The sequence below is a fragment of the Acipenser ruthenus genome, chromosome 58 (assembly GCF_902713425.1).
Source record: "Acipenser ruthenus chromosome 58, fAciRut3.2 maternal haplotype, whole genome shotgun sequence".
Classification (NCBI taxonomy): Eukaryota; Metazoa; Chordata; class Actinopteri; order Acipenseriformes; family Acipenseridae; genus Acipenser; species Acipenser ruthenus.
The window spans coordinates 1240716-1252708 of record NC_081246.1 but is presented as its reverse complement, the minus strand read 5'-3'; the positions used below and the strand labels follow the sequence as shown (position 1 = coordinate 1252708).

Here is an 11993-nt window from a genome sequence, read left to right as displayed (position 1 = left end):
TAAATCTCTTATATAAAATTCAATGTTTTACACATTATAAAGTATCACACTATAGTACAGTAATTAGTAAAAGTAAATAAAAAGGTATCCAGTGTATTAGGTTTGCCTAGTTAAACTGTGTGTAATGTAAAAAAGAATGTATTTTAATGCCTGCATTAGTTTACCCATGCAACATTATTGATGACCTAATGAAGACTGTAATTTAAGTGTGATACACAGTGCTAAATCATTTGAAACAACAGCATCTGTCAGTTTGCAGGTAGGGGTGGTAGTGGTGGGCTGAGCCTAAAAAAAAATAATTGGACATTACTAAATTGGGGAGAAAACGTCATGATCAGCACAGCAGAACTCTCCACAGCAGCAGAACTCTCAGGTCCCTGGTTACAGCTGCACTAAAGTGCAGAGCTGGCGATTACATCGTATAGCATTTATGCAAGATTAAAAACACAGCAGGAAGAATAAGTAGTTTTTCTCTTTTTTTGCAGTGCTGTGGACTATTAAAATCACCATTTTCCTGAACTTGTTGTCAAGGAAGGTAAGGAATATTTGTACGGAGTTCGTTTTGTATTTGACAAGAGGAATTGATTCAATAAATTAAGTAAAGCGGTCGTCGTGGGAGGGAACTCACTTTAACCTTTTCGTTCAAATCACGTAAACATCAAGCATATTTTAGGCACTTCCAATACCAGATCAAATCGACAATCGAATTGCTAGTATCTAATTTGTCCTTCAATAAACAATACGTCCAATGATTGGCAAGGAAGGGATTTATATTTTACCTCAATCCATGACACCCCTCTGCTGCAAGTCCAGAGTTTGCCTCTTACCCAGCCTTAATCTGCTTTTTGGCTTTGTCTAACAGGGGAGGGTAGCTATCCTGCCCCCCTGCCCATGGCTTACCTACGACCAGCCTTTCCACTGATCTGCAAGCTAATTTAAGGGTAGGGGTACCTCGAAAGGCGAGGCCGAATGGCCTCCTCTCGTTTGTAAACTTTCTTAAACTTTCTTATGTTGCAGATGAGTGGATGTTGGACTGTTAACAAAACAACACCTCTGTGCAGTTTGTCTAAGAAGCTTTGTGGCTTTTACGTATGTAAAGGCAGATGCTGTTTAAATTCTGTTATAATGTATTATCCTTTTAAACAGTAGAAAGTTACACATCTTATTTTAATATAGGGGAGACCGGGGCAAGCTGAGACAATTTTTGGAAAACACCGCATATAGGACAAATGGTGTCTACAGCAGGCTGAAACTTTGCACCACACATAACTCTGGTTTGTGCTTGTTTTACAAACAACGTGGATTGACAGTTAAAGTTAAACAAATTTGTTAAAAATACATTTTTTTAAAAAAATTAGCAAATGTTTCAACTTGAGACAGTATAGAATAAACATGAAATGGGCAACATGATTCCATTAAAAGTACATTTATTAATGCAGAAAACAATTATATTATAATGCCTATTATAAAATATAACTTAATAACAAGTGTGCAATAAAAATACATTTAACAAGAAAAATACATTTAATGAAGCCATCTGATTCCAAACATTAAAATATACTAATTACTGTTTAAAATCATAGTAGTAATTTATCAGGTGTGGTAAAAATTAATTAATATAATGAGACAAGTAAAATACTAACAAATACAACAATACCACAGGAAAAGATTACCCCACTAACAATGTCTCAACTTACCCCTGATACCCCTCCCCCACAATTTTAGTTATTTTGGTAGGGAAAAAAAAAACCTTTGAAGGCAAAAACAGATTTTACCTTTTAATAAACAAATTACACTGTACAGAAACACAGCGGTTCACTTAGTATGTGCTTTATTTCTTTGGCTATGAGTCAAAATATCCAATTCCTCAAAAATTATTTCAGGGTGTGAAAGGGTGTGAAAAACAACTTGAAATGACATACCTTGAGAGCGTCCACATACAGGGGATGGGTTAATCACATAGCTATGCTACTACGACTGTTGTCAAGGAGGAATGGCATCATGTGACAGGAAGTCATGGGTGGTGTCTCAACTTACCCCGTGTCTCAACTAGCCCCGGTCTCCCGGTCTATTTGTTTTTTTTTTACATTACCAATTCAAAATAAATCAGATATATGGTTAAATCTACTAACAAATCGAAAGCGTGAACTTTAACCAAAATAGCCAGGTACTGTCGACTATAGTCAGCTACTAAAGTCTGCATTGAATAGGCTATAGTGCTGTGTAATCAGACAAGAGAGGACATCAGGCAACTACTGAAACAGCAATGCTATTAAGTAAATGTATTTAAACAACAAAAAAAGCAAAATAAATGGTGTCAAACAACTAATAACAATAATAACTAATAACAATAATGTTTAACTTGTGGCTGCCTCACTAGCTTCCTAAGCCGCAAGGCTAGTTGCAGCCACATACTGTATATCCGCCTGGATCACTGAAACCAAATTAAACAATCCATTGATTGATTGGCCTGCCAATCCTCATTTCCTAGGAGCCAGAAACCAATATACATGCAGGGATAGTTTATGTTTGCCTCATTCCTGCTAAACTATAATAAAATAAAACAACAATGTGACAGGGGACACTTCATCCCACCACTGGCAGGAATAGGACAAGCAACCCTTGTGAAGTGTCTCCACTATGGCACACACATGCAGAGGGAACAGTTCAGGCTCCATACCCATGAAGAGATGCTGAGATCAAGCACCATATGCATTAGCCAGGTCTATCAAAATCTGGGGTGGAGCACCAGCTGTCTTCATTATGTATTCCCACAGTAAACCGTCATCATGAGTACAGACGCAGAGATGGAGATATACGGGGCCGCGGCCATCTACCTCCGGAAGCCCGAGAAGGAAAGAATCGAGGCGCAAAGCAAACCCTTTGATGCAAAAACTGCCTGCTACGTAGTAGAACCCAAAGAGCTCTACGTAAAAGGTGTTATCCAGAGTAAGGAAGGTGGCAAAGTCACTGTAAAAACTTTGGAAGGACAAGTAAGTCACATTACAGTAAAAACATTTCTGTTACTACTCTATACTACCTCGTTGTGTAAAAAAGGGTAACCTGCTATTTCCCATTAATTGGGTAGCATGCACTTCCTTATGCTAGAGAAATGCTTCCAATTACCTGGATAACCTTATCTTTCGATGTCCGTACAGTTTTTGATGCGCCGTCTTAGTTTTTTTAACTAGTTTTCTAACATTAACATTTTTTTAAAAAAAATGTAAATGCAGATTAGTGAGAATATAGCCCAATATACTCAGTACCAGTGACTATAATCTCTTGATATGAAACATTGTTTAGAAAAAAACAGTTACACATCAAGTTTCTCAGATTTTTTAAGTTTGTCCTTTTTTGTTTTTCAGACCGTCACTGTTAAGGAAGACCAAGTCTTCCCTATGAACCCTCCCAAGTATGATAAAATTGAGGACATGGCCATGATGACCCACCTCAGTGAACCAACTGTGCTGTATAACCTCAAAGAGCGTTATGCCGCATGGATGATCTACGTAAGAGTGTTCATACAAAATAAATAAATACAATCAAAAGACTATTTTCTTATGAATGAACTGTATGTAATATTCCATTGTACAATTTCAGACTTACTCTGGGCTGTTTTGCGCTACTGTGAATCCATACAAGTGGCTTCCAGTGTACGACCAGTCCGTAGTTAATGCATACAGAGGCAAGAAGCGTATGGAGGCTCCACCACACATCTTCTCTGTCTCTGACAATGCCTATCAGTTCATGCTTACTGGTAAGTATTTAAAAAAACAAGCCGATTTTATCTGGGGTAAATACATTAAATTCATTCCATCTGTTTCTATATCTCATGCCTTTTGGTGAGGTAATGGGTCTCGTATATCCTAAATGGAATGAGTTATGAAGAGCATTGTTTTTGTAAATGACAATATCATGACAGAGGAAAGAAAAACATTGACCCCACACTGTTACACATTATTATCAGGTAAACTAGGTACTAACTTCGAAACAATCTTTAATCAGATTCTTAAAATAATTACCTTTACAGATCGTGAAAACCAGTCAGTCCTGATCACGTAAGTATGGATAAAATTACAAACATTATTAAGAAATAAACCTCTCAAAAAATATAATCTTAACATGTTTTTCTCTTGTATTCAGTGGAGAATCTGGTGCAGGAAAGACTGTGAACACCAAACGTGTCATCCAGTACTTTGCGACAATCGCAGTGTCTGGTGACAAGAAGAAAGAGGCGGCTCCTGGAAAAATCCAGGTTGGAAACTACTGTCATTGACATCAAATAGTACGGAACATTCAACTGGTTCCAGTTCCATTAACTAACTCTAGGATTGTGTCTTATATAGGGAACTCTGGAGGATCAGATTATTTCAGCTAACCCTCTGCTGGAAGCTTTTGGTAATGCCAAAACTGTGAGAAATGACAACTCGTCTCGCTTTGTAAGTGACAAAGCTTTCGTTTCCATTATCTTACCACATGTTTGGATTTTCTACAGTGTATTAGCATATTTATGTGATTTCATTTTATTTTCATTAAGGGTAAATTTATCAGAATTCACTTCGGAACGACAGGAAAACTGGCTTCTGCCGATATTGAGACATGTAAATTTCTTTTTTCTACTTCAGTATTTCACATCTTTGTCTTATTTATATACATTTAAAATTCTGACTGTAATACTCATTCATCATAGACTTGCTGGAAAAGTCCAGAGTAACATTTCAGTTGGCAGCTGAAAGGAGCTACCATATCTTCTATCAGATCATGACCAACCACAAGCCAGAGCTCATTGGTAGGTGAAACTAAACCATTCTGTTAACTGGCTGATTGATCTGTCTGTCTTGAAATATTCTTTTACGTGTTTGTTGCTGTTGTTCCTTCCAGATATGCTTCTCATTACCACCAACCCTTATGATTTCCCTATGATCAGTCAAGGGCAGATCACTGTCGCCAGCATTGACGACAAAGAGGAGTTGGAAGCCACAGATGTAAGTTCCATTGATTAGCGCTGTTTAACAATTTTGTTACCTTTTTGTTTTGATTTTTTGATGTGCATGATGTTGTTTTTATTATCCAGTCTGCCATTGACATTCTTGGGTTCACCAATGAAGAGAAAATGGGCATCTACAAACTAACTGGTGCGGTGATGCACTACGGTAACATGAAGTTCAAGCAGAAGCAACGTGAGGAGCAGGCTGAACCAGATGGCACTGAAGGTAACTTGATTTACAAGCACAGGCAATATGCTTTAAATCATACTTAAAAGCATTTACTATTCTTATCATAGCTATCTTATTTAATTTTCATGTTCATGTAGCAATAAGCTGAATATGCATTATTGTGTCATTAACATTATATTCAAAAGAATGACTTCTTATGTTGTGATCACAATATTAAAGAAAGCACTGCTTGTTTCTACTTTATACATGTACCATATTTGGTGTACGATAATTTGTTATACATTTCAAGACAATATGATGTACCTATTCCATCAATTTATAGATTACAATTTATTTAGGATCGAAACCGCAAAGTTCAGAAAATATAACATCTTGTGTTTGGTTTCAGTGGCTGATAAAGTCAGTTATCTGATGGGATTGAACTCAGCCGACTTGCTGAAAGCCTTGTGCTTCCCGAGAGTGAAAGTGGGGAATGAGTATGTGACCAAGGGGCAGACTGTCCCCCAGGTAATGTGTTTGCTCTAGACCGCCACGCGCATTGCACACAATTCAACTTCATATTGTTTTAATTTAACAATTCATCTTTTATTTTTTTAGGTCAATAATGCTGTTGGCGCTCTGTCTAAATCTGTCTATGAGAAACTGTTCTTGTGGATGGTTATCCGTATCAACCAGATGCTGGATACAAAGCAAGCAAGACAATTCTACATTGGAGTCCTGGATATTGCAGGATTTGAGATCTTTGATGTAAGTTTAATTTATCATACTGCTTATATATGTTTTATATGTTTTGTTATTGCTACTGATGATATTCATATATTTCATACATGTATTTAGTTCAATAGCTTGGAGCAGCTGTGCATCAACTTCACCAATGAAAAACTGCAACAGTTCTTCAACCATCACATGTTTGTACTGGAACAAGAAGAGTACAAGAAAGAAGGGATTATTTGGGAGTTCATTGACTTTGGTATGGACTTGGCTGCTTGCATTGAGCTTATTGAAAAGGTTTGTAAAAACATAACCATCTTTGCACCATCCTTGGCCTCTCGCTATTCTATTTCTAACATCTACATCTTAATTTCCACTAGCCTATGGGAATATTCTCCATCCTTGAAGAGGAGTGCATGTTCCCCAAGGCCTCAGACACTTCTTTCAAGAACAAGCTGTATGACCAGCACCTTGGCAAGAGCAACGCCTTCCAGAAACCTAAACCCGCCAAAGGGAAAGTTGAGGCCCACTTCTCCCTGGTGCACTATGCTGGCACTGTGGACTACAACATCACTGGTTGGCTGGAGAAGAACAAGGACCCACTGAACGACACTGTAGTGGGGCTGTACCAGAAATCATCCGTGAAACTCCTGGCCCACCTTTATGCCAGTTTTGCAGCTGCTGATGCTGGTAAAATGCCATACCTTCATTCACCTTTGAATTCACATTATATGAAACTAATTTAATTACTTCTTATACTGTATGTGCAGTGCTGTTTAGGACTTTCAGTTGTTTTCTCTTTTTGACAGTGGCTAAAAATACTACAAAAACAAATTATTGTTTTTCTTAATATCTAAATTTGTTTCAACACTTCTTAGAAAAACAGCATCATTACCCCTCTTTTCAGGTAGACACTTGTTTAGTTCAAGCACCTCGCCCCCTAGAAATAGGAACAGATACTGGGAATCCCTTGGTGGCTAGTTTGGAGTATTAAAGATTGTTTTGGAATCATTTGTATTTTATCAGTCTGAAGTTTATTCTTTGTATTTAAAGATGCTGGTGCTGGAAAGGGGGGTGGCAAGAAGAAGAAGGGTGGCTCCTTTCAAACAGTGTCAGCTCTTTTCAGGGTATGTGTTTTTGCTTTCTCTTCTGTTTATAGTCAGTTTATTTCTGTCGCTCCCACCGTTTACAAAAGTCTGTACTAGCTTGTAAATTAGAAGAGCTAAATGTATCATATATTTGTCACTCTACAGGAAAACTTGAACAAACTGATGACCAACTTAAGAAGTACCCATCCACACTTTGTGCGTTGCTTAATTCCCAACGAGTCGAAGACTCCAGGTGATTATAATATGATCATGCATGTTTGTGACAAGTATCATGATTTTAAAATACGTTTGTGACACATTTCTAATTGTAATTTTAGGTTTAATGGAAAACTTCTTGGTTATCCACCAGCTGAGATGCAATGGTGTGCTAGAAGGTATCAGAATTTGCAGAAAGGGATTCCCAAGCAGAATCTTGTATGGTGACTTCAAGCAAAGGTATCAGCACCACTGAGTTTAACCTCTCATTAATGTTTTTTCTTTCTTTTACATTTCTTTATGCAGCTATTAAAAGTGTATAATGACATGTATTCACTATTTTTTTTTTACATAGATACAAAGTATTAAATGCAAGTGTTATCCCTGAGGGTCAATTCATGGACAACAAGAATGCATCAGAGAAGCTTTTGGCCTCAATTGATGTAAATAAAGATGAGTATAAATTTGGGCACACCAAGGTTAGTATACATAAATATATCTTTACAATTAACATCATTTTGGAATGGTATTGTATAGAATAATATAGTAACAATTCATTTAAAGGCCAATGTAAACCACATTACACTTATGAAAGTCAATCATTTTCAAGATAAAGACTTAGTTTATTGTGGATGATACCCACCTATATCGGGTCCATAAAGCCAGGAATTACTTCTGCTAGGGAGTTACTTGCTGCTTTTAGGTTTAATGGCTTGTCTTGCAGACATCAAGCGTTGGATGTCTCTGAATTATTTAATGCTAAATTAAGACAAAACAGAGATTATGCTAGTGGGCTCTCAAAACCAACAAAGAATGTGGGATTACGTGATCTTGACTCTAGTAATCTCTCATTAAATATTAAACTAGAAATGAAAAATGTGGGGGTCATCTTTGATCTTGATCTATCATTTGAGACTTATATTAGGGAAGTTACAAAAGTATATTTTTACCATTTAAGAAATATAGCCAAACAGACCAATTGTTTATGCATCCGATGCCTTTGTTTCATCTAGAATTGATTATTGTAATGTACTTTTTCCTGGTATCCCAAAAGGTGTGGTGTCTCGCTTACAGCTCGTTCACAATACCCCATTCGTCTGGGACTGTTACAGTTTAAGTCAAGACTGAAAACATACTTTTATAAAACGGCTTTCTTATCTTAGTGGGTTTTAGTAAAACTTTTACATTTCTGCTTTTTAACATTATTTATTATATATATATATATATATATATATATATATATATATATATATATATATATATATATATATATATTGTAAAGCCATAAATATTTGCAACCAAAATATTTGGCGAATCACTCCCATAAAATCTAATTTGCTCCAGAAATGTTGGAAACCTGTTGCAATATATCAAGTATATATTGTTAATAGAAATTGATTTTGTGTCAAAAATGTTTGTGTAAAAGGCTTCGAATATTTATGGCTTTATAATGTTATTTTAAATCTGCTATTTAATATGTAGCAGTTGTGTGTGTGGCATGCCTGGGGACCTTTATACAAAGGTAATATGTTGTGTAAATGTTAATGCTTTGTGCAATGTACTGTAAAGTGCTTTGTGATACTTTCGGATGAAAAGTGCTACATAAATGCAATCAATAAATGTTGCAAATGCAATCAATAAATCAATCAATCAATGTTGTGCCATGCTAAGACAAAACCATATTTTACCGTGAATCTCTTGAATACAGGTTTTCTTTAAAGCTGGTCTGCTGGGTGTACTTGAGGAGATGCGAGATGAGAAATTGGCCGCACTCATCACTTGTACTCAGGCTCTCTGTCGTGGGTTTCTGATGAGAACAGAATTTCAAAAGATGATGGAAAGGAGGTGAATGAAGAAATACAGAGGAATTGCAAAAACATCTGAACTGCTTGATATATTTGAGTTATAAGCAAATTGTAAACATTTAGAAGAGTTCTGAATCCCACACTTCTTCAAGAGATAATAAAAAAATAACCCCCCAGATCAATGTAACTATGTAATCTGACTGGAAGCAGAGCTTACCAGGTATTAATATATAGTCATGACTACAGCACCCCTTGTTCTTAATAGAGTCAAAAATCAGATTAACTAACGGTTCCTCAAGCTAGTTTTTTTTTTTTAATTTGGTAGTGGTCTTGTTCTCAACAGCCCAGCTCAAGAACAAGTTATAAGGTGCATTGTATTATTTATATTACATGTGTATTTAGTCAGCATTTGCCTTTGTAAAAGAGTTACACAAGTAGTCTAGAACTGAAGTTGTTACCTTGTTCTTGTATTATAGGGAGTCCATTTTCACCATCCAGTACAACATTCGTTCATTCATGAATGTGAAACACTGGCCATGGATGAAGCTCTACTTCAAGATCAAGCCACTCCTGAAGAGTGCCGAATCTGAAAAGGAAATGGCCAACATGAAGCAAGAATTCGAAAAGTGCAAAGAAAATCTGGCCAAAGCAGAAGCAAAGCGAAAGGAGCTTGAGGAGAAAATGATTGCTGTGGTGCAGGAAAAGAATGACCTGCTGCTTCAAGTCCAGTCTGTACGAGTCTATTTTGCCCTACAGCGTTTTAGTCCACTTACATTATGTTACTTTCAATGTTTAATTTGGTCTCTAGAGAAATGAATGATGTACTAGATTAAAATGTACACTCTCTTCGACCAAATAATAAGGAATCTGCTATTTGAAGATTTTGGAGACCCACAAACAAACCTGTAATCATATCAATAAAGTATACAATGGGCCCCACTGTACAGTATTGCTTAAGGTTACTCAATTAAGTGAAGTCAAGTTATATTTAAACTTGCTGTATTACCTATTTTACATTTTTTCTCTTTCTGTTAAAAGCAATTCAAGCTAACAAAATAATTCCATAAATATTAGCAATTTACACTTCCATTAGCAACATAGGCCACAGATGTGCAGTTTTGAAAGAAACACGTTGTAGCACACAGGCATTTTCATTTTAATAAAAAGTAAAATGGTATTTCTCTGTTTCTAAGCCTTATTCTCGGGTTTGCACTTCCTGAGTAATTTCTCCTCAATAGTGTTTTCTGTGTTAAAGCAAGTTATTGGCTGAAAGCATGTCAGTTAATAGGCTCAGCAGCTGATTGGTTATTGACAGGAAATAAGCCAGTGAAGGGGTGAGAAAACATAAATTAGAAAACAAAATTAAACTGTTAAGACAGTGAATCCCGATCTCTATCAAAGATGCTGTCTGTGGATTTAATAAAGTATATTATGTTACAGTTGCCTGCTATTAAATGTGTGGCAATGTTTGCATGACCATGATCCCATTATTAGTGCCATGCAGTGGCAATGTTAAAGCCTTTTAGCAAGATTCATTTTTGGAAGTGGGGAATGGTCCCATTTTAACTATAATAGTTCAGGAGATTTCTGGGGACGAGAGCACCAAACATAACTTCCCTGTTGGGTAATCCTTTCAGGTATTGTTAATAATGTGTAAATGTGTCTATACTTTTTGATAACAATACTTTTATAATGTCTTAAAAGGAAAGTGAAAATCTCTCTGATGCTGAAGAAAGATGTGAAGGGCTTATCAAAAGCAAAATCCAGCTTGAGGCTAAAGTTAAAGAGATTACTGAGAGATTGGAAGATGAGGAGGAAATGAATTCTGAGCTGACTGCCAAGAAGAGGAAACTGGAAGATGAGTGCAGTGAGCTCAAGAAAGACATTGATGACCTTGAGCTTACATTGGCCAAAGTTGAGAAGGAGAAGCATGCCACAGAAAATAAGGTGTGGCTCTAACAAATGACAATGCAATTATTTATTAAAAAACTGAACAGCAAATAAATCAGTTTGTTTCTAACCCTTTTATACAGGTTAAAAACCTTACTGAAGAAATGGCTGCTCAGGATGAAAGCATTGCAAAATTAACCAAGGAAAAGAAAGCCCTCCAAGAGGCACACCAACAGACCCTTGATGACCTGCAAGCAGAGGAGGACAAAGTCAACACTCTGACCAAAGCAAAGTCTAAGCTGGAACAACAAGTGGACGATGTGAGTGAAGCCGACGATGCAGACTTTCAATGGGGTTTAACTTAAAATATATTAACTCTTAGCGTCCGCCCAATGTTAAAAATCCCACTGGCGACCTGACCCTTTTTACTTAGGCACTGTAAGAGGCAACCCTGCTTGCATGACTCATTTTGTAAGACTTGGCCTTTAAAATGCGGTTCATATTCATGTATTTCCGGGATTGTAGCCTGGCACTGGAACTAGTGTTTTGCAATGTTACTTCTGCGCTCTATGACAGAACAACATTAATACAGTAAACAATCAAGTTCAGGCAAAATCTTTACAAAAGAAGAGAAATGGCGACATCAAAGGCACAAGGACCTACATATATATATATATATATATATATATATATATATATATATATATATATATATATATATATATAATTTGTTTTTCATCTTACAGGTTTTGTGGATCACATGCATGTCGCATCAGCTGTTAGGGTTGGGTTGCCATGCTTTTGGTCCCTTTTGTATATATGGCCATGATTCCTTTATTTCTTATCCAATTTGTTCACATATGTTCCCTACATGTTACAGTTTCATTGTACACTGTCAGACTTGCTGGCCATGCTACAATACATTTTATAATCAATAAATAATGGGTTTATCTATCCTTTTCTGTGAGACTATTTAACTTTTTTATGGAAGCCTAGTGTGTGCACATTCATTTCATGTATGACATGTACCTGTAACCTTTATAGTTAAAGAGTTATAGGCACAAATCTAACAACAGTAAAAAATAAGAAATTAAAAAAACAAAAAC

At 36.3% G+C, this 11993-nt stretch overlaps 1 protein-coding gene across 1 annotated transcript in view; it reads left to right on the top strand.

The window, feature by feature from the left end:
- The first annotated feature begins 485 nt into the window (after window positions 1–485).
- LOC117407591 (myosin heavy chain, fast skeletal muscle) overlaps window positions 486–11993 on the top strand; it is a 30657-nt gene continuing 19149 nt past the window's right edge. Inside the window, 22 exon segments of the mRNA XM_059017873.1 lie at window positions 486–535; window positions 2778–2993; window positions 3366–3509; window positions 3601–3757; window positions 4031–4058; window positions 4144–4255; window positions 4347–4439; window positions 4538–4601; window positions 4691–4789; window positions 4882–4985; window positions 5075–5213; window positions 5566–5924; window positions 6015–6185; window positions 6269–6578; window positions 6942–7015; window positions 7142–7229; window positions 7315–7432; window positions 7548–7671; window positions 8901–9037; window positions 9474–9729; window positions 10702–10944; window positions 11031–11207. Coding sequence (XP_058873856.1) covers window positions 2790–2993; window positions 3366–3509; window positions 3601–3757; window positions 4031–4058; window positions 4144–4255; window positions 4347–4439; window positions 4538–4601; window positions 4691–4789; window positions 4882–4985; window positions 5075–5213; window positions 5566–5924; window positions 6015–6185; window positions 6269–6578; window positions 6942–7015; window positions 7142–7229; window positions 7315–7432; window positions 7548–7671; window positions 8901–9037; window positions 9474–9729; window positions 10702–10944; window positions 11031–11207 — 3201 coding nt within the window. The 5' untranslated portion in view covers window positions 486–535; window positions 2778–2789.